The sequence below is a fragment of the Oncorhynchus nerka genome, linkage group LG12 (assembly GCF_034236695.1).
Source record: "Oncorhynchus nerka isolate Pitt River linkage group LG12, Oner_Uvic_2.0, whole genome shotgun sequence".
Taxonomy (NCBI): Eukaryota; Metazoa; Chordata; class Actinopteri; order Salmoniformes; family Salmonidae; genus Oncorhynchus; species Oncorhynchus nerka.
Window position 1 is genome coordinate 1,155,435 of NC_088407.1, and position 24,566 is coordinate 1,180,000.

Genomic DNA, 24,566 nt, shown 5'->3' on the forward strand with positions numbered 1-24,566 from the left:
TGTACCGGTTAGTAATGAGACTATATACAGGGGGGTACCGGTTAGTAATGAGACTATATACAGGGCGTACCGGTACAGAGTCAGTGTGTGGGGGTACCGGTTAGTAATGAGACTATATACAGGGGGCACCGCTTAGTAATGAGACTATATACAGGGGGCACCGGTTAGTAATGAGACTATATACACGGGGGCACCGGTTAGTAATGAGACTATATACAGGGGGGTACCGGTTAGTAATGAGGCTATATACAGGGGGTACCGGTACAGAGTCAGTGAGCGGGGGTACCGGTTAGTAATGAGACTATATACAGGGGGCACCGGTACAGAGTCAGTATGGGGGTACCGGTTAGTAATGAGACTATATACAGGGGGTACCGGTTAGTAATGAGACTATATACAGGGGGTACCGGTTAGTAATGAGACTATATACAGGGGGCACCGGTACAGAGTCAGTGTGCAGGGGGTACAGGTTAGTAATGAGACTATATACATGGGGGCACCGGTTAGTAATGAGACTATATACAGGGGGCACCGGTTAGTAATGAGACTATATACAGGGGGCACCGGTTAGTAATGAGACTATATACAGGGGGTACCGGTTAGTAATGAGACTATATACAGGGGGTACCGGTTAGTAATGAGACTATATACAGGGGGTACCGGTTAGTAATGAGACTATATACAGGGGGTACCGGTTAGTAATGAGACTTATATACAGGGGGCACTGGTTAGTAATGAGACTATATACAGGGGGGTACCGGTTAGTAATGAGACTATATACGGGGGTACCGGTTAATAATGAGACTATATACAGGGGGGTACCGGTTAGTAATGAGACTATATACAGGGGGTACCGGTTAGTAATGAGACTATATACAGGGGGGTACCGGTTAGTAATGAGACTATATACAGGGGGGTACCCGTTAGTAATGAGACTATATACAGGGGTGTACCGGTTAGTAATGAGACTATATACAGGGGGGTACCGGTTAGTAATGAGACTATATGCAGGGCGTACCGGTACAGAGTCAGTGTGTGGGGGTACCGGTTAGTAATGAGACTATATACAGGGGGCACCGCTTAGTAATGAGACTATATACAGGGGGGCACCGGTTAGTAATGAGACTATATACACGGGGGCACCGGTTAGTAATGAGACTATATACAGGGGGGTACCGGTTAGTAATGAGGCTATATACAGGGGGTACCGGTACAGAGTCAGTGAGCGGGGGTACCGGTTAGTAATGAGACTATATACAGGGGGCACCGGTACAGAGTCAGTGTGCGGGGGTACCGGTTAGTAATGAGACTATATACAGGGGGGTACCGGTTAGTAATGAGACTATATACAGGGGGTACCGGTTAGTAATGAGACTATATACTGGGGGGCACCGGTACAGAGTCAGTGTGCGGGGGTACAGGTTAGTAATGAGACTATATACAGGGGGGCACCGGTTAGTAATGAGACTATATACAGGGGGCACCGGTTAGTAATGAGACTATATACAGGGGGCACCGGTTAGTAATGAGACTATATACAGGGGGTACCGGTTAGTAATGAGACTATATACAGGGGTACCGGTTAGTAATGAGACTATATACAGGGGGTACCGGTTAGTAATGAGACTATATACAGGGGGTACCGGTTAGTAATGAGACTTATATACAGGGGGCACTGGTTAGTAATGAGACTATATACAGGGGGTACCGGTTAGTAATGAGACTATATACACGGGGTACCGGTTAGTAATGAGACTATATACAGGGGGTACCGGTTAGTAATGAGACTATATACAGGGGGTACCGGTTAGTAATGAGACTATATACAGGGGGTACCGGTTAGTAATGAGACTATATACAGGGGTACCGGATAGTAATGAGACTATATACAGGGGGGGTACCGGTTAGTAATGAGACTATATACAGGGGTACAGGTTAGTAATGAGACTATATACAGGGGGTACCGGTTAGTAATGAGGCTATATACAGGGGGTACCGGTTAGTAATGAGACTATATACAGGGGGTACCAGTTAGTAATGGGACTATATACAGGGGGTACCGGTTAGTAATGAGACTATATACAGGGGGTACCGGTTAGTAATGAGACTATATACAGGGGGTACCGGTTAGTAATGAGACTATATACAGGGGGTACCGGTTAGTAATGAGACTATATACAGGGGGTACCGGTTAATAATGAGACTATATACAGGGGGCACCGGTACAGAGTCAGTGTAGTGGGGTACCGGTTAGTAATGAGACTATATACAGGGGGGTACCGGTTAGTAATGAGACTATATACAGGGGGTACCGGTTAGTAATGAGACTATATACAGGGGGTACAGGTTAGTAATGAGACTATATACAGGGGGTACCAGTTAGTAATGGGACTATATACAGGGGGTACAGGTTAGTAATGAGACTATATACAGGGGGGTACCGGTACAGAGTCAGTGTGGGGGTACCGGTTAGTAATGAGACTATATACTGGGGGCACCGGTACAGAGTCAGTGTACAGGGGGTACCGGTTAGTAATGAGACTATATACAGGGGGTACCGGTTAGTAATGAGACTATATACAGGGGTACCGGTTAGTAATGAGACTATATACAGGGGCACCGGTTAGTAATGAGACTATATACAGGGGGCCACCGGTTAGTAATGGGACTATATACAGGGGCTACTGGTTAGTAATGAGACTATATACAGGGGGCACCGGTTAGTAATGAGACTATATACAGGGGGGTACCGGATAGTAATGAGACTATATACAGGGGGTACCGGTTAGTAATGAGACTATATACAGGGGGTACAGGTTAGTAATGAGACTATATACAGGGGGTACCGGTTAGTAATGAGGCTATATACAGGGGGGTACCGGTTAGTAATGAGACTATATACAGGGGGGTACCAGTTAGTAATGGACTATATACAGGGGGTACCAGTTAGTAATGGGACTATATACAGGGGTACAGGTTAGTAATGAGACTATATACAGGGGTACCGGTACAGAGTCAGTGTGCGGGGTACCGGTTAGTAATGAGACTATATACTGGGGGCACCGGTACAGAGTCAGTGTGTGGGGGTACCGGTTAGTAATGAGACTATATACAGGGGGTACCGGTTAGTAATGAGACTATATACAGGGGGTACCGGTTAGTAATGAGACTATATACAGGGGGCACCGGTTAGTAATGAGACTATATACAGGGGGCCACCGGTTAGTAATGGACTATATACAGGGGCTACTGGTTAGTAATGAGACTATACACAGGGGGGCACCGGTTAGTAATGAGACTATATACAGGGGGGTACCGGATAGTAATGAGACTATATACAGGGGGTACCGGTTAGTAATGAGACTATATACAGGGGGTACAGGTTAGTAATGAGACTATATACAGGGGGTACCGGTTAGTAATGAGGCTATATACAGGGGGTACCGGTTAGTAATGAGACTATATACAGGGGGTACCAGTTAGTAATGAGACTATATACAGGGGTACCGGTTAGTAATGAGACTATATACAGGGGGTACCGGTTAGTAATGAGACTATATACAGGGGGTACCAGTTAGTAATGGGACTATATACAGGGGGTACAGGTTAGTAATGAGACTATATACAGGGGGTACCGGTTAGTAATGAGACTATATACAGGGGGTACCGGTTAGTAATGAGACTACATACAGGGGGTACCGGTTAGTAATGAGACTATATACAGGGGGTACCGGTTAATAATGAGACTATATACAGGGGGCACCGGTACAGAGTCAGTGTGCGGGGGTACGGTTAGTAATGAGACTATATACAGGGGGTACCGGTTAGTAATGAGACTATATACAGGGGGTACCGGTTAGTAATGAGACTATATACAGGGGGTACAGGTTAGTAATGAGACTATATACAGGGGTACCAGTTAGTAATGGGACTATATACAGGGGTACAGGTTAGTAATGAGACTATATACAGGGGGTACCGGTACAGAGTCAGTGTCAGGGGGTACCGGTTAGTAATGAGACTATATACTGGGGGCACCGGTACAGAGTCAGTGTGCGGGGGTACCGGTTAGTAATGAGACTATATACAGGGGGGTACCGGTTAGTAATGAGACTATATACAGGGGGTACCGGTTAGTAATGAGACTATATACAGGGGGCACCGGTTAGTAATGAGACTATATACAGGGGGCCACCGGTTAGTAATGGGACTATATACAGGGGCTACTGGTTAGTAATGAGACTATATACAGGGGGGCACCGGTTAGTAATGAGACTATATACAGGGGGTACCAGTTAGTAATGAGACTATATACAGGGGGTACCGGTTAGTGAAGAGACTATATACAGGGGGCACCGGTTAGTAATGAGACTATATACAGGGGGGTACCGGTTAGTAATGAGACTATATACAGGGGGCACCGGTTAGTAATGAGACTATATACAGGGGGTACCGGTTAGTAATGAGACTATATACAGGGGGTACCGGTACAGAGTCAGTGAGCGGGGGTACCGGTTAGTAATGAGCCTATATACAGGGGGCACCGGTTAGTAATGAGACAATATACAGGGGGTACCGGTTAGTAATGAGACTATATACAGGGGGGTACCGGTTAGTAATGAGACTATATACAGGGGGTACCGGTTAGTAATGAGACTATATACAGGGGGGTACCGGTTAGTAATGAGACTATATACAGGGGGTACCGGTTAGTAATGAGACTATATACAGGGGGGTACCGGTTAGTAATGAGACTATATACAGGGGGTACCGGTTAGTAATGAGACTATATACAGGGGGTACCGGTTAGTAATGAGACTATATACAGGGGGCACTGGTTAGTAATGAGACTATATACAGGGGGTACCGGTTAGTAATGAGACTATATACAGGGGGTACCGGTTAGTAATGAGACTATATACAGGGGTACCGGTTAGTAATGAGACTTATATACAGGGGGCACTGGTTAGTAATGAGACTATATACAGGGGGTACCGGTTAGTAATGAGACTATATACAGGGGGTACCGGTTAGTAATGAGACTATATACAGGGGGTACCGGTTAGTAATGAGACTATATACAGGGGGTACCGGTTAGTAATGAGACTATATACAGGGGGTACCGGTTAGTAATGAGACTATATACAGGGGGTACCGGTTAGTAATGAGACTATATACAGGGGGTACAGGTTAGTAATGAGACTATATACAGGGGGGTACCGGTTAGTAATGAGGCTATATACAGGGGGTACCGGTTAGTAATGAGACTATATACAGGGGGTACCAGTTAGTAATGGGACTATATACAGGGGGTACCGGTTAGTAATGAGACTATATACAGGGGGGTACCGGTTAGTAATGAGACTATATACAGGGGGTACCAGTTAGTAATGGGACTATATACAGGGGGTACAGGTTAGTAATGAGACTATATACAGGAGGGTACAGGTACAGAGTCAGTGTGCGGGGGTACCGGTTAGTAATGAGACTATATACTGGGGGCACCGGTACAGAGTCAGTGTCTTGTTAGGTATGGTTAGTAATGAGACTATATACAGGGGGTACCGGTTAGTAATGAGACTATATACAGGGGGTACCGGTTAGTAATGAGACTATATACAGGGGGCACCGGTTAGTAATGAGACTATATACAGGGGGCCACCGGTTAGTAATGGGACTATATACAGGGGCTACTGGTTAGTAATGAGACTATACACAGGGGGGCACCGGTTAGTAATGAGACTATATACAGGGGGTACCAGTTAGTAATGAGACTATATACAGGGGGTACCGGTTAGTGAAGAGACTATATACAGGGGGCACCGGTTAGTAATGAGACTATATACAGGGGGGTACCGGTTAGTAATGAGACTATATACAGGGGGCACCGGTTAGTAATGAGACTATATACAGGGGGGTACCGGTTAGTAATGAGACTATATACAGGGGGTACCGGTACAGAGTCAGTGAGCGGGGGTACCGGTTAGTAATGAGCCTATATATACAGGGGGCACCGGTTAGTAATGAGACTATATACAGGGGGCACCGGTTAGTAATGAGACTATATACAGGGGGCACCGGTTAGTAATGAGACTATATACAGGGGGGTACCGGTTAGTAATGAGACTATATACAGGGGGTACCGGTTAGTAATGAGACTATATACAGGGGGTACCGGTTAGTAATGAGACTATATACAGGGGGTACCGGTTAGTAATGAGACTATATACAGGGGTGTACCGGTTAGTAATGAGACTATATACAGGGGGTACCGGTTAGTAATGAGACTATATACAGGGGGGCACCGGTTAGTAATGAGACTATATACAGGGGGTACCGGTTAGTAATGAGACTATATACAGGGGGTACCGGTTAGTAATGAGACTATATACAGGGGTACCGGTTAGTAATGAGACTTATATACAGGGGGCACTGGTTAGTAATGAGACTATATACAGGGGGTACCGGTTAGTAATGAGACTATATACAGGGGTACGGTTAGTAATGAGACTATATACAGGGGGTACCGGTTAGTAATGAGACTATATACAGGGGGTACCGGTTAGTAATGAGACTATATACAGGGGGGTACGGTTAGTAATGAGACTATATACAGGGGGGTACCGGTTAGTAATGAGACTATATACAGGGGGTACAGGTTAGTAATGAGACTATATACAGGGGGTACGGTTAGTAATGAGGCTATATACAGGGGGTACCGGTTAGTAATGAGACTATATACAGGGGTACCAGTTAGTAATGAGACTATATACAGGGGGTACCGGTTAGTAATGAGACTATATACAGGGGGTACCGGTTAGTAATGAGACTATATACAGGGGGTACCAGTTAGTAATGGACTATATACAGGGGTACAGGTTAGTAATGAGACTATATACAGGGGGTACAGGTACAGAGTCAGTGTGGGGGTACCGGTTAGTAATGAGACTATATACTGGGGGCACCGGTACAGAGTCAGTGTGTGGGGGTACCGGTTAGTAATGAGACTATATACAGGGGGTACCGGTTAGTAATGAGACTATATACAGGGGGTACCGGTTAGTAATGAGACTATATACAGGGGGCACCGGTTAGTAATGAGACTATATACAGGGGGCCACCGGTTAGTAATGGACTATATACAGGGGCTACCGGTTAGTAATGAGACTATACACAGGGGGCACCGGTTAGTAATGAGACTATATACAGGGGTACCGGTTAGTAATGAGACTATATACAGGGGGCACCGGTTAGTAATGAGACTATATACAGGGGGTACCGGTTAGTAATGAGACTATATACAGGGGTAGTACAGAGTCAGTGAGGGGGTACCGGTTAGTAATGAGACTATATACAGGGGGTACCGGTTAGTAATGAGACTATATACAGGGGGTACCGGTTAGTAATGAGACTATATACAGGGGGCACCGGTTAGTAATGAGACTATATACAGGGGGCCACCGGTTAGTAATGGGACTATATACAGGGGCTACCGGTTAGTAATGAGACTATATACAGGGGGCACCGGTTAGTAATGAGACTATATACAGGGGGTACCGGTTAGTAATGAGACTATATACAGGGGGTACCGGTTAGTAATGAGACTATATACAGGGGGTACCGGTACAGAGTCAATGTGGAGACTATATACAGGGGGGTACTGATACAGAGTCAATGTGCGGGGGTACAGGTTAGTAATGAGACTATATACAGGGGGCCACCGGTTAGTAATGGGACTATATACAGGGGGTACCGGTTAGTAATGAGACTATATACAGGGGGCACCGGTTAGTAATGAGACTATATACAGGGGGGCACCGGTTAGTAATGAGACTATATACAGGGGGTACCAGTTAGTAATGAGACTATATACAGGGGGTACCGGTTAGTGAAGAGACTATATACAGGGGGTACCGGTTAGTAATGAGACTATAACACGTGGGCACCGGTTAGTAATGAGACTGTATACAGGGGGGCACCGGTTAGTAATGAGACTATATACAGGGGGTACCGGTACAGAGTCAGTGAGCGGGGGTACCGGTTAGTAATGAGCCTATATACAGGGGGCACCGGTTAGTAATGAGACTATCTACAAGGGGTACCGGTTAGTAATGAGACTATATACAGGGGGTACCGGTTAGTAATGAGACTATATACAGGGGGCACTGGTTAGTAATGAGACTATATACAGGGGGCACCGGTTAGTAATGAGACTATATACAGGGGGGTACCGGTTAGTAATGAGACTATATACAGGGGGTACCGGTTAGAAATGAGACTATATACAGGGGGTACCGGTTAGTAATGAGACTATATACAGGGGGGTACCGGTACAGAGTCAGTGTGCGGGGGTACAGGTTAGTAATGAGACTATATACAGGGGGGCACCGGTTAATAATGAGACTATATACAGGGGGTACCGGTTAGTAATGAGACTATAACACGTGGGCACCGGTTAGTAATGAGACTGTATACAGGGGGGCACCGGTTAGTAATGAGACTATATACAGGGGGTACCGGTACAGAGTCAGTGAGCGGGGGTACCGGTTAGTAATGAGCCTATATACAGGGGGCACCGGTTAGTAATGAGACTATCTACAAGGGGTACCGGTTAGTAATGAGACTATATACAGGGGGTACCGGTACAGAGTCAGTGAGCAGGGGTACCGGTTAGTAATGAGACTATATACAGGGGGCACCGGTTAGTAATGAGACTATATACAGGGGGTACCGGTTAGTAATGAGACTATATACAGGGGGTACCGGTTAGTAATGAGACTATATACAGGGGGTACCGGTACAGAGTCAGTGAGCAGGGGTACCGGTTAGTAATGAGACTATATACAGGGGGTACTGGTTTGTAATGAGACTATATACAGGGGGTACCTGTTAGTAATGAGACTATATACAGGGGGTACCTGTTAGTATTGAGGCTATATACAGGGGGTACCGGTTAGTAATTGGACTATATACAGGGGGTACCGGTTAGTAATGAGACTATATACAGGGGGTACCGGTTAGTAATGAGACTATATACAGGGGGGTACTGGTTAGTAATGAGACTATATACAGGGGGTACCAGTTAGTAATGAGACTATATACAGGGGGGTACCGGTTAGTAATGAGACTATATACAGGGGGCACTGGTTAGTAATGAGACTATATACAGGGGGCACCCGTTAGTAATGAGACTATATACAGGGGGGTACCGGTTAGTAATGAGACTATATACAGGGGGGTACCGGTTAGAAATGAGACTATATACAGGGGTGTACCGGTTAGTAATGAGACTATATACAGGGGGGTACCGGTTAGTAATGAGACTATATACAGGGCGTACCGGTACAGAGTCAGTGTGTGGGGGTACCGGTTAGTAATGAGACTATATACAGGGGGCACCGCTTAGTAATGAGACTATATACAGGGGGGCACCGGTTAGTAATGAGACTATATACACGGGGGCACCGGTTAGTAATGAGACTATATACAGGGGGTACCGTTAGTAATGAGGCTATATACAGGGGTACCGGTACAGAGTCAGTGAGCCGGGGTACCGGTTAGTAATGAGACTATATACAGGGGCACCGGTACAGAGTCAGTGTGCGGGGTACCGGTTAGTAATGAGACTATATACAGGGGGTACCGGTTAGTAATGAGACTATATACAGGGGGCACCGGTACAGAGTCAGTGTGTGTGGGGGGTACAGGTTAGTAATGAGACTATATACAGGGGGGCACCGGTTAGGAATGAGACTATATACAGTGGGGCACCGGTTAGTAATGAGACTATATACAGGGGGTACCGGTTAGTAATGAGACTATATACAGGGGGTACCGGTTAGTAATGAGACTATATACAGGGGGTACCGGTTAGTAATGAGACTATATACAGGGGGTACCGGTTAGTAATGAGACTATATACAGGGGGTACCTGTTAGTATTGAGGCTATATACAGGGGGTACCGGTTAGTAATGGGACTATATACAGGGGGTACCGGTTAGTAATGAGACTATATACAGGGGGTACCGGTTAGTAATGAGACTATATACAGGGGGTACCGGTTAGTAATGAGACTATATACAGGGGGGTACCGGTTAGTAATGAGACTATATACAGGGGGGTACCCGTTAGTAATGAGACTATATACAGGGGGCACTGGTTAGTAATGAGACTATATACAGGGGGCACCGGTTAGTAATGAGACTATATACAGGGGGGCACCGGTTAGTAATGAGACTATATACAGGGGTACAGGTTAGTAATGAGACTATATACAGGGGTACAGGTTAGTAATGAGACTATATACAGGGGGTACCGGTTAGTAATGAGGCTATATACAGGGGTACAGGTTAGTAATGAGACTATATACAGGGGGGTACCGGTTAGTAATGAGACTATATACAGGGGGGTACCGGTTATTAATGAGACTATATACAGGGGTGTACCGGTTAGTAATGAGACTATATACAGGGCGTACCGGTACAGAGTCAGTGTGTGGGGGTACCGGTTATTAATGAGACTATATACAGGGGGCACCGCTTAGTAATGAGACTATATACAGGGGGCACCGGTTAGTAATGAGACTATATACACGGGGGCACCGGTTAGTAATGAGACTATATACAGGGGGGTACCGGTTAGTAATGAGGCTATATACAGGGGGTACTGGTACAGAGTCAGTGAGCGGGGGTACCGGTTAGTAATGAGACTATATACAGGGGGCACCGGTACAGAGTCAGTGTGCGGGGGTACCGGTTAGTAATGAGACTATATACAGGGGGTACCGGTTAGTAATGAGACTATATACAGGGACACCGGTACAGAGTCAGTGTGCGGGGATGCCGGTTAGTAATGAGACTATATACAGGGGGTACCGGTTAGTAATGAGACTATATACAGGGGGTACCGGTTAGTAATGAGACTATATACAGGGGGTACCGGTACCGAGTCAGTGTGCAGGGGTACAGGTTAGTAATGAGACTATATACAGGGGGCATCGGTTAGTAATGAGACTATATACAGGGGGTACCGGTTAGTAATGAGACTATATACAGGGGTACCGGTTAGTAATGAGACTATATACAGGGGGTACTGGTTAGTAATGAGACTATATACAGGGGGGTACCGGTTAGTAATGAGACTATATACAGGGGGGCACCGGTTAGTAATGAGACTATATACAGGGGGGTACCGGTTAGTAATGAGACTATATACAGGGGGCACCGGTTAGTAATGAGACTATATACAGGGGTACAGGTTAGTAATGAGACTATATACAGGGGGCACCGGTACAGAGTCAGTGTGCGGGGGTGCCGGTTAGTAATGAGACTATATACAGGGGGTACCGGTTAGTAATGAGACTATATACAGGGGGCACCGGTACAGAGTCAGTGTGCGGGGGCACCGGTTAGTAATGAGACTATATACAGGGGGGTACCAGTACAGAGTCAGTGTGCGGGGGCACCGGTTAGTAATGAGACTATATACAGGGGGGTACAGGTTAGTAATGAGACTATATACAGGGGGCACCGGTTAGTAATGAGACTATATACAGGGGGTACCTGTTAGTATTGAGGCTATTTACAGGGGGTACCGGTTAGTAATGGGACTATATACAGGGGGTACCGGTTAGTAATGAGACTATATACAGGGGGTACCGGTTAGTAATGAGACTATATACAGGCGGGTACTGGTTAGTAATGAGACTATATACAGGGGGGTACCGGTTAGTAATGAGACTATATACAGGGGGGTACCGGTTAGTAATGAGACTATATACAGGGGGGTACCGGTACAGAGTCAGTGTGTGGGGGTACCGGTTAGTAATGAGACTATATACAGGGGGCACCGCTTAGTAATGAGACTTATATACAGGGGGTACCTGTTAGTATTGAGGCTATATACAGGGGGTACCGGTTAGTAATGAGACTATATACAGGGGGCACCGGTTAGTAATGAGACTATATACAGGGGGGTACAGGTTAGTAATGAGGCTATATACAGGGGGGCACCGGTTAGTAATGAGACTATATACAGGGGTACAGGTTAGTAATGAGACTATATACAGGGGGTACCGGTTAGTAATGAGGCTATATACAGGGGTACAGGTTAGTAATGAGACTATATACAGGGGGGTACCGGTTAGTAATGAGACTATATACAGGGGGGTACCGGTTATTAATGAGACTATATACAGGGGTGTACCGGTTAGTAATGAGACTATATACAGGGAGGTACCGGTTAGTAATGAGACTATATACAGGGCGTACCGGTACAGAGTCAGTGTGTGGGGGTACCGGTTATTAATGAGACTATATACAGGGGGCACCGCTTAGTAATGAGACTATATACAGGGGGGCACCGGTTAGTAATGAAACTATATACACGGGGGCACCGGTTAGTAATGAGACTATATACAGGGGGGTACCGGTTAGTAATGAGGCTATATACAGGGGGTACTGGTACAGAGTCAGTGAGCGGGGGTACCGGTTAGTAATGAGACTATATACAGGGGGCACCGGTACAGAGTCAGTGTGCGGGGGTACCGGTTAGTAATGAGACTATATACAGGGGGGTACCGGTTAGTAATGAGACTATATACAGGGGACACCGGTACAGAGTCAGTGTGCGGGGATGCCGGTTAGTAATGAGACTATATACAGGGGGGTACCGGTTAGTAATGAGACTATATACAGGGGGGTACCGGTTAGTAATGAGACTATATACAGGGGGTACCGGTACAGAGTCAGTGTGCGGGGGTACAGGTTAGTAATGAGACTATATACAGGGGGCATCGGTTAGTAATGAGACTATATACAGGGGGTACCGGTTAGTAATGAGACTATATACAGGGGGTACCGGTTAGTAATGAGACTATATACAGGGGGTACTGGTTAGTAATGAGACTATATACAGGGGGTACCGGTTAGTAATGAGACTATATACAGGGGGCACCGGTTAGTAATGAGACTATATACAGGGGGTACCGGTTAGTAATGAGACTATATACAGGGGGCACCGGTTAGTAATGAGACTATATACAGGGGTACAGGTTAGTAATGAGACTATATACAGGGGGCACCGGTACAGAGTCAGTGTGCTTGGGGTGCTGGTTAGTAATGAGACTATATACAGGGGTACCGGTTAGTAATGAGACTATATACAGGGGCACCGGTACAGAGTCAGTGTGCGGGGGCACCGGTTAGTAATGAGACTATATACAGGGGGGTACCAGTACAGAGTCAGTGTGCGGGGGCACCGGTTAGTAATGAGACTATATACAGGGGGGTACAGGTTAGTAATGAGACTATATACAGGGGGCACCGGTTAGTAATGAGACTATATACAGGGGGGTACCAGTACAGAGTCAGTGTGCGGGGGCACCGGTTAGTAATGAGACTATATACAGGGGGGTACCAGTACAGAGTCAGTGTGCGGGGGCACCGGTTAGTAATGAGACTATATACAGGGGGTACCGGTACAGAGTCAGTGTGCGGGGGCACCGGTTAGTAATGAGACTATATACAGGGGGTACCGGTACAGAGTCAGTGTGCGGGGGCACCGGTTAGTTAAGGTAATATATACAGTCGGAAGTTTACATCCACTTAGGTTGGAGTAATTAAAACTCGTTTTTCCACCACTCCACAAATTTCTTGTTAACAAACTATAATTTTGGCAAGTTGGTTAATTGGTCTACTTTGTGCATGACACAAATAATATCTGATAGATAGATAGATAGATTGATAGATATGTTATAGACAAAGAGTTTTCAGGTAGATCAAACCAGCCTAAAACCCCCAAAACAGCAAGCAATGCAGGTGTAGAAGCACGGTGGCTAGGAAAAACGCCCTTGAAAGGCCAAAACCTAGGAAGAAACCTAGAGAGGAACCAGGCTATGTGGGGTGGCCAGTCCTCTTCTGGCTGTGCCAGGTGGAGATTATAACAGAACATGGCCAAGATGTTCAAATGTTCATAAATGACCAGCATGGTCAAATAATAATAATCACAGTAGTTGTCGAGGGTGCAACAAGTCATCACCTCAGGAGTAAATGTCATTTGGCTTTTCATAGCCGATCATTGAGAGTATCTCTACTGCTCCTGCTGTCTCTAGAGAAAACAGCAGGTCTGGGACAGGTAGCATGTCCGGTGAACAGGTCAGGGTTCCATAGCCACAGGCAGAACAGTTGAAACTGGAGCAGCAGCATGGCCAGGTGGACTGGTGACAGCAAGGAGTCATCATGCCAGGTAGTCTTGAGGCATGGTCCTAGGGCTCAGGTCCTCCGAGAGAGAGAAAGAGAGAATTAGAGAGAGCATACTTAAATTCACACAGGATAAGACAGGGGAAATACTCCAGATATAACAGACTGATCCTAGCCCCCCGACACATAAACTACTGCAGCATAAATATTGAAGGCTTAGACAGGAGGGGTCAGGAGACACTGTGGCCCCATCCGATGATACCCCTGAACAGGGCCAAACAGGCAGGATTAAACCCACCCACTTTGACAAAGCACAGCCCCCACACCATTGGAGGGATATCTTCAACCACCAACTTACCATCCTGAGACAAGACCGAGTATAGCCCACAAAGATCTCAACCCAAGGGGGGCGCCAACCCAGACAGGAAGACCACGTCAGGGACAATTAGGAGGCCTGCGTCCTGTGACCGTAGCGTACGTGTAGGTATGTACAGCAGGACCAAATCGGAAAGATGGGTAGGAGCAAGCCCATGTAATGCTTTGTAGGTTAGCATTAAAACCTTGAAATCAGCCCTTGCCTTGACAGGAAGCCAGTGTAGGGAGGCTAGCACTGGAGTAATATGATCCAATTTTTTGGTTCTAGTCAAGATTCTAGCAGCCGTGTTTAGCACTAACTGAAGTTTATTTAGTACTTTATCCGGGTAGCCGGAAAGTAGAGCATTGCAGGAGTCTAACCTAGAAGTAACAAAAGCATGGATACATTTTTCTGCATCAAATTTGGACAGAAAGTTTCTGATTTTTGCAATGTTAAGTAGATGGAAAAAAGCTGTCCTTGAAACAGTCTTGATATGTTCGTCAAAAGAGAGATCAGGGTCCAGAGTAACGCCAAGGTCCTTCATGGTTTTATTTGAGACAAATGTACAACCTTCAAGATTAATTGTCAGATTCAGCAGAAGATCTCTTTGTTTCTTGGGACCTAGAACAAGCATCTCTGTTTTGTCCGAGTTTAAAAGTAGGAAGTTTGCAGCCATCCACTTCCTTATGTCTGAAACACAGGCTTCTAGTGAGGGCAATTTTGGGGCTTCACCATGTTTCATTGAAATGTACAGCTGTGTGTCATCCGCATAGCAGTGAAAGTTAACATTATGTTTTCGAATGGCACCCCCAAGAGGCAAAATATATAGTGAAAACAATAGTGGTCCTAAAACGGAACCTTGAGGAACACCGAAATTTACAGTTGATTTGTCAGAGGACAAACCATTTACAGAGACAAACTGATATCTTTCCGACAGATAAAATCTAAACCAGGCCAGAACCTGCCCATGTAGACCAATTTGGGTTTCCAATCTCTCCAAAAGAATGTAGTGATCGATGGTATCAAAAGCAGTACTAGGGTCTAGGAGCACGAGGACAGATGCAGAGCCTCGGTCTGGCGCCATTAAAACGTCATTTACCACCTTCACAAGTGCCGTCTCAGTGCTATGATGGGGTCTAAAACCAGACTGAAGCATTTCGTATACATTGTTTGTGTTCAGGAAGGCAGTGAGTTTCTGCGCAACAGCTTTTTCTACAATTTTAGAGCGGAATGGAAGATTCGATATAGGCCGATAGTTTTTTATATTTTCTGGGTCAAGGTTTGGCTTTTTCAAGAGAGGCTTTATTACTGCCACTTTTAGTGAGTTTGGTACAGATCCAGTGGATAGAGAGCCGTTTATTATGTTCAACATAGGAGGACCAAGCACAGGAAGCAGCTCTTTCAGTAGTTTAGTTGGAATAGGGTCCAGTATGCAGCTTGAAGGTTTAGAGGCCATGATTCTTTTCATCATTGTGTCAAGAGATATAGTACTAAAACACTTGAGCGTCTCTATTGATCCTAGGTCCTGGCAGAGTTGTGCAGACTCAGGACAACTGAGATTTGAAGGAATACGCAGATTTAAAGAGGAGTCCGTAATTTGCTTTCTAGAGGCTACCAGGTCTCCGGTAGCCTCTGGAACTGCCGATCTGCGGCCAACAAGGCAGAGTTCATCTCAGCCTATGCCTCCCTCCAGTCCCTCGACTTCTTGGCACTGACGGAAACATGGATCACCACAGACAACACTGCTACTCCTACTGCTCTCTCTTCGTCTGCCCACGTGTTCTCGCACACCCCGAGAGCTTCTGGTCAGCGGGGTGGTGGCACCGGGATCCTCATCTCTCCCAAGTGGTCATTCTCTCTTTCTCCCCTTACCCATCTGTCTATCGCCTCCTTTGAATTCCATGCTGTCACAGTTACCAGCCCTTTCAAGCTTAACATCCTTATCATTTATCGCCCTCCAGGTTCCCTCGGAGAGTTCATCAATGAGCTTGATGCCTTGATAAGCTCCTTTCCTGAGGACGGCTCACCTCTCACAGTTCTGGGCGACTTTAACCTCCCCACGTCTACCTTTGACTCATTCCTCTCTGCCTCCTTCTTTCCACTCCTCTCCTCTTTTGACCTCACCCTCTCACCTTCCCCCTACTCACAAGGCAGGAAATACGCTCGACCTCATCTTTACTAGATGCTGTTCTTCCACTAACCTCGTTGCAACTCCCCTCCAAGTCTCCGACCACTACCTTGTATCCTTTTCCCTCTCGCTCTCATCCAACACTTCCCACACTGCCCCTACTCGGATGGTATCGCGCCGTCCCAACCTTCGCTCTCTCTCCCCCGCTACTCTCTCCTCTTCCATCCTATCATCTCTTCCCTCTGCTCAAACCTTCTCCAACCTATCTCCTGATTCTGCCTCCTCAACCCTCCTCTCCTCCCTTTCTGCATCCTTTGACTCTCTATGTCCCCTATCCTCCAGGCCGGCTCGGTCCTCCCCTCCCCGCTCCGTGGCTCGACGACTCATTGCGAGCTCACAGAACAGGGCTCCGGGCAGCCGAGCGGAAATGGAGGAAAACTCGCCTCCCTGCGGACCTGACATCCTTTCACTCCCTCCTCTCTACATTTTCCTCTTCTCTCTCTGCTGCTAAAGCCACTTTCTACCACTCTAAATTCCAAGCATCTGCCTCTAACCCTAGGAAGCTCTTTGCAACCTTCTCCTCCCTCCTGAATCCTCCTCCCCCTCCCCCTCCTCCCCTCTCTGCAGATGACTTCGTCAACCATTTTGAAAAGAAGGTCGACGACATCCGATCCTCGTTGCTAAGTCAAACGACACCGCTGGTTCTGCTCACACTGCCCTACCCTGTGCTCTGACCTCTTTCTCCCCTCTCTCTCCAGATGAAATCTCGCGTCTTGTGACGGCCGGCCGCCCAACAACCTGCCCGCTTGACCCTATCCCCTCCTCTCTTCTCCAGACCATTTCCGGAGACCTTCTCCCTTACCTCACCTCGCTCATCAACTCATCCCTGACCGCTGGCTACGTCCCTTCCGTCTTCAAGAGAGCGAGAGTTGCACCCCTTCTGAAAAACCTACACTCGATCCCTCCGATGTCAACAACTACAGACCAGTATCCCTTCTTTCTTTTCTCTCCAAAACTCTTGAACGTGCCGTCCTTGGCCAGCTCTCCCGCTATCTCTCTCAGAATGACCTTCTTGATCCAAATCAGTCAGGTTTCAAGACTAGTCATTCAACTGAGACTGCTCTTCTCTGTATCACGGAGGCGCTCCGCACTGCTAAAGCTAACTCTCTCTCCTCTGCTCTCATCCTTCTAGACCTATCGGCTGCCTTCGATACTGTGAACCATCAGATCCTCCTCTCCACCCTCTCCGAGTTGGGCATCTCCGGCGCGTCCCACGCTTGGATTGCGTCCTACCTGACAGGTCGCTCCTACCAGGTGGCGTGGCGAGAATCAGTCTCCACACCACGTGCTCTCACCACTGGTGTCCCCCAGGGCTCTGTTCTAGGCCCTCTCCTATTCTCGCTATACACCAAGTCACTTGGCTCTGTCATAACCTCACATGGTCTCTCCTATCATTGCTATGCAGACGACACACAATTAATCTTCTCCTTTCCCCTTCTGATGACCAGGTGGCGAATCGCATCTCTGCATGTCTGGCAGACATATCAGTGTGGATGACGGATCACCACCTCAAGCTGAACCTCGGCAAGACGGAGCTGCTCTTCCTCCCGGGAAGAACTGCCCGTTCCATGATCTCGCCATCACGGTTGACAACTCCATTGTGTCCTCCTCCCAGAGCGCTAAGAACCTTGGCGTGATCCTGGACAACACCCTGTCGTTCTCAACTAACATCAAGGCGGTGGCCCGTTCCTGTAGGTTCATGCTCTACAACATCCGCAGAGTACGACCCTGCCTCACACAGGAAGCGGCGCAGGTCCTAATCCAGGCACTTGTCATCTCCCGTCTGGATTACTGCAACTCGCTGTTGGCTGGGCTCCCTGCCTGTGCCATTAAACCCCTACAACTCATCCAGAACGCCGCAGCCCGTCTGGTGTTCAACCTTCCCAAGTTCTCTCACGTCACCCCGCTCCTCCGCTCCCTCCACTGGCTTCCAGTTGAAGCTCGCATCCGCTACAAGACCATGGTGCTTGCCTACGGAGCTGTGAGGGGAACGGCACCTCAGTACCTCCAGGCTCTGATCAGGCCCTACACCCAAACAAGGGCACTGCGTTCATCCACCTCTGGCCTGCTCGCCTCCCTACCACTGAGGAAGTACAGTTCCCGCTCAGCCCAGTCAAAACTGTTCGCTGCTCTGGCCCCCCAATGGTGGAACAAACTCCCTCACGACGCCAGGACAGCGGAGTCAATCACCACCTTCCGGAGACACCTGAAACCCCACCTCTTTAAGGAATACCTAGGATAGGATAAAGTAATCCCTCTCACCCCCCCTCCCCCTTAAAAGATTTAGATGCACTACTGTTCCACTGGATGTCCTAAGGTGAATGCACCAATTTGTAAGTCGCTCTGGATAAGAGCGTCTGCTAAATGACTTAAATGTAAATGTTAAATGTAATGATCATGATCTTTTCGTTAAATAAGTTCATGAATTTATTACTGATGAATTGAATGCCATCCTCTCTTGGGGAATGCTGCTTTTTAGTTGGCTTTGCGACAGTATCAAAAATAAATTTTGGATTGTTCTTATTTTCCTCAATTAAGTTGGAAAAATAGGATGATCGAGCAGCAGTGAGGGCTCTTCGATACTGCACGGTACTGTCTTTCCAAGCTAGTCAGAAGACTTCCAGTTTGGTGTAGCAGCAGTGAGGGCTCTTCGATACTGCACGGTACTGTCTTTCCAAGCTAGTCGGAAGACTTCCAGTTTGGTGTAGCAGCAGTGAGGGCTCTTCGATACTGCACGGTACTGTCTTTCCAAGCTAGTCGGAAGACTTCCAGTTTGGTGTAGCAGCAGTGAGGGCTCTTCGATACTGCACGGTACTGTCATTCCAAGCTAGTCGGAAGACTTCCAGTTTGGTGTGGCGCCATTTCCATTCCAATTTTCTGGAAGCTTGCTTCAGAGCTCGGGTATTTTCTCTGTACCAGGGAGCTAGTTTCTTATGATAAATGTTTTTAGTGTTTAGGGGTACAACTGCATAAGGTTAAATTGAGTTCCTCAGTTAGGTGGTTAACTGATTTTTGTCCTCTGACGTCCTTGGGTAGGCAGAGGGAGTCTGGAAGGGCATCAAGGAATCTTTGTGTTGATTATTTGTTGCAATTGCAAACGTAATAAAATGGTGGTCCGATAGTCCAGGATTATGAGGAAAAACATTAAGATCCACAACATTTATTCCACAGGACAAAACTAGGTCCAGAGTATGACTGTGGCAGTGAGTAGGTCCAGAGACATGTTGGACAAAACCCACTGAGTCGATGATGGCTCCGAAAGCCTTTTGGAGTGGGTCTGTGGACTTTTCCATGTGAATATTAAAGTCACCAAAGATTAGAATATTATCTGCTATGACTACAAGGTCCGATAGGAATTCAGGGAACTTAGTGAGGAACGCTGTATATGGCCCAGGAGTCCTGTAAACAGTAGCTATAAAAAGTGATTGAGTCGGCTGCATAGATTTCATGAAAACGTAATTTTCTTTTGTAAATTGAATTTTGCTATCGTAAATGTTAGCAACACCTCCGCATTTGCGGGATGCACGGGGGATATGATCGCTAGTGTAACCAGGAGGTGAGGCCTCATTTAACACAGTAAATTCATCAGGCTTAAGCCATGTTTCAGTCAGGCCAATCACATCAAGATTATGATCAGTGATTAGTTCATTGACTATAACTGCCTTGGAAGTGAGGGATCTAACATTAAGTAGCCCTGTTTTGAGATGTGAGGTATCATGATCTCTTTCAATAATGGCAGGAATGGAGGAGGTCTTTATCCTAGTGAGATTGCTAAGGCGAACACCGCCATGTTTAGTTTTGCCCAACATAGGTCGAGGCACAGACACGGTCTTAATGGGGATAGCTGAGCTGACTACACTGACTGTGCTAGTGGTAGACTCCACTAACAGCCTGCTGTCTGGCCTGCACCCTAAACGGTCATTTAAAAAGTAAAAACACTAAAGTTGTCAGGTAGCAAAGTATGTAAAAAAAAATTGAAATTGGCCAGTACGGACAGAGGTCCAACTCGACAGAAAATCTGCCTCCCTACAGCAGGTGGCGTTGATGATAGATAGATGTCTGATAGATAAAGAGATTTCTGATAGTTCGACAGATATCTGATAGATAGCTATATAGTTATGTAATAGATATCTGATAGATAGATATCTGATAGATAGATATACAGATAGATATCTGATAGATTTTCTGATTGATAGATAACTATTTGTCTATCAGATATCTATCTGACAGACAGATAGATCATTGATAGATAGATATCTAATAGATAAAGAGTTTTCTGATAGATAGATAGATATCTGATAGATAGATATATATCTGATAGATAGATATAGATAGATATCAGACATCTGCTTTGTGTTTTCAGCGTGTGTGTGTTTTCAGCGTGTGTGTTTTCAGTGTGTGTGTGTTTTCAGTGTGTGTGTAGTTTCAGTGTGTGTTTTCAGCGTGTGTGTGGTTTCAGTGTGTGTTTTCAGCGTGTGTGTTTTCAGCGTGTGTGTGTTTTCAGCGTGTGTTTTCAGTGTGTGGTTTCAGTGTGTGTTTTCAGTGTGTGTGTTTTCAGCGTGTGTTTTCAGTGTGTGTTTTCAGCCTGTGTGTTTATACACAGATATACCCCCCGCTTGACAACGTACCAACAGACAGATATACCGCCCACTTGACAACGTACCAACAGACAGACATACCGCCCGCTTGACAACAGACAGACATACCGCCCCCTTGACAACGTACCAACAGACAGACATACCGCCCGATTGACAACAGACAGACATACCGCCCGCTTGACAACGTACCAACAGACAGACATACCGCCCGCTTGACAACGTACCAACAGACAGACATACCGCCCGCTTGACAATGTACCAACCAGTTGCCCCACTGAACAAAAGGATCGATGAACTTTAAATAAATGAACTTTGGCAGCAGAGAACTGGAAGGAAAGGCGGCCAAAGGTGCAATTGGCTTTGGGGATGACCAGTGAAATATACCTGCTGAAGCGTGTGCTACTGTTGGGTGCTGCTATGGTGACCTGTGAGTTGAGATAAGGCGGGGCTTTACCTATAAAAGACTTATAGATGACCTGGAGCCAATGGGTTTGGCGATGAATATGAAGCGAGGGCCAGCCCACGAGAGCATATAGGTCGCAGTGATGGGTAGTGTAGGGGGCTTTGGTGACAAAAAGGATGGCACTGTGATAGACTGCATCCAATTTGCTGAGTAGAGTGTTGGAGGCTATTTTGTAAATGACATCGCCGAAGTCAAGGATCGGTAGGATAGTCCGTTTTACGAGGGTATGTTTGGCAGCATGAGTGTAGGAGGCTTTGTTGCGAAATAGGAAGCCGATTCTAGATTTAATTTTGGATTGGAGATGCTTAATGTGAGTCTGGAAGGAGAGTTTACAGTCTAACCAGACACCTAGGTATTTGTAGTTGTCCACATACTCTAGGTCAGAACCGTCCAGAGTAGTGATGCTAGTCAGGCAGGCAGGTGCGGGCAGCGATCGGTTGAAGAGCATGCACTTAGTTTTACTTGCATTTAAGAGCAGTTGGAGGCCACAAAAGGTGAGTTGTATGGCATTGAAGCTCGTTTGGAGGTTAGATAGCACAGTGTCCAAGGAAGGGCCAGAAGTATACAGAATGGTGTCATCTGCGTAGAGGTGGATCAGAGGATCACCAGCAGCAAGAGCGACATCATTGATGTATACAGAGAAAAGAGTCGGCCCGAGAATTGAACCCTGTGGCACCCCCATAGAGACTGCCAGAGGTCTGGACAACAGGCCTCCCATTTGAAACACTGAACTCTGTCTGAGAAGTAGTTGGTGAACCAGGCGAGGCAGTCATTTGAGAAACCAAGGCTGTTGAGTCTGTCGATAAGAATGTGTTGATTGACAGAGCCGAAAGCCTTGGCCAGGTTGATGAATACGGCTGCACAGTATGGTATTTTATCGATGGCGGTTATGATGTCGTTTAGGACCTTAGGCGTGGCTGTGGTGCACCCATGACCAGCTCGGAATCCAGATTGCATAGCGGAGAAGGTACGGTGGGATTCGAAATGGTCGGTGATCTGTTTGTTAACTTGGCTTTCGAAGCCCTTAGAAAGGCAGGGTAGGATAGATATAGGTCTGTAGCAGTTTGGGTCTAGAGTGTCTCCCCCTTTGAAGAGGGGGATGACCGCAGCTGCTTTACAATCTTTGGGAATCTCAGACAATATGAAAGAGAGGTTGAACAGGCTAGTAATAGGGGTTGCAATAAATGCAATGGATAATTTTAGAAAGAGAGGGTCCAGATTGTCTAGCCCAGCTTATTTGTAGGGGTCCAGATTTGGCAGCTCTTTCAGAACATCAGCTATCTGGATTTGGGTGAAGGAGAAAGGGTGGGGGCTTTGGCGGGTTGCTGTGGAGGGTGCCGGGCTGTTGACCGGGGTAGGGGTGGCCAGGTGGAAAGCATGGCCAGCCGTAGAAAAATGCTTGTTGAAATTATGGATTATTCTAGATTTATCGGTGGTGACAATATTTCCTAGCCTCAGTGCAGTGGGCAGCTGGGAGGAGGTGCTCTTATTCTCCACGGACTTTACAGTGTCCCAGAACATTTTTGAGTTTGTGTTGCAGGAAGCAAATTTCTGTTTGAAAAAGCTAGCCTTGGCTTTCCTAACAGACTGTGTATATTGGTTCCTGACTTCCCTGGAAAGTTGCATATCGCGGGGGCTGTTCGATGCTAATGCAGTACAACACAGGATGTTTTGTGCTGGTCAAGGGCAGTCAGGTCTGGAGTGAACCAAGGGCTATATCTGTTTCTGGTTCTAAATGTTTTGTATGAGGCATGCTTCTTTAAGATGGTGAGGAAAGCACATTTAAAGAATAGCCAGGCATCCTCTACTGACGGGATGAGGTCAATATCCTAACCCTAACTCCGGCCAGGTCGACTAGAAAGACGTGCTCGCTGAAGTGTTTCAGGGAGTGTTTGACAGTGATGAGGGGTGGTCGTTTGATCATAGACCCATTACGGACTCAGGCAATGAGGCAGTGATCACTGAGATCCTGGTTGAAAACAGCAGAGTTGCATTTAGAGAGCAGGTTGGTTAGGATGATATCTATGAGGGTGCTCGTGGTTACGGATTTGGGGTTGTACCTGGTAGGTTCATTGATAATTTGTGTGAGATTGAGGGCATCTAGCATAGATTGTTGGACGGCCGGGGTGTTAAGCATGTCCCAGTTTAGGTCACCTAACAGCACGAGCTCTGAAGATAGAAGGTGGCAATCAATTCACATATGGTGTCCAGGGCACAGCTGGGGACATATCAGTTACTGACAACATTGCTCTCTCTCTCCAGATATCAGTTACTGACAACATTGCTCCCTCTCTCCAGATATCAGTTACTGACAACATTGCTCTCTCTCTCCAGATATCAGTTACTGACAACATTGCTCCCTCTCTCTCTCTCTCTCTCTCTCTCTCTCTCTCTCTCTCCTCGAGATCAGTTACTGACAACATTGCTCTCTCTCTCCAGATGTCAGTTACTGACAACATTTCTCTCGCTCTCTCTCTCTCTCTCTCTCTCTCTCTCTCTCTTTGAGCTGTGTTTGTAAGGTATATTCTCTCTCTCCAGATATCCAGGAGTTCTATGAGCTGACAGTGTTTGAGAACCAGAACAGCGACCAGGCGAACACACCTGGACTGGTAGGACACACCACCACACACACACACACACACACACACACACACACACACACACACACACACACACACACACACACACACACACACACACACACACACACACACACACACACACACACACACACACACACACACGTACAGCTAATCTTGTGGG

The 24,566-nt window shown here is 46.7% G+C and overlaps 1 protein-coding gene across 2 annotated transcripts in view; it reads left to right on the forward strand.

The window, feature by feature from the left end:
• The window catches only part of LOC115126598 (disks large homolog 4-like), a 294,248-nt gene that overhangs the window by 70,629 nt on the left and 199,053 nt on the right, over positions 1 to 24,566 (forward strand). For both annotated transcript variants that reach the window (XM_065025116.1, XM_065025117.1), the window contains exon 3: positions 24,342 to 24,412. In XM_065025116.1, coding sequence (XP_064881188.1) covers positions 24,342 to 24,412 — 71 coding nt within the window. The remainder of the gene's footprint in view (positions 1 to 24,341; positions 24,413 to 24,566) is intronic.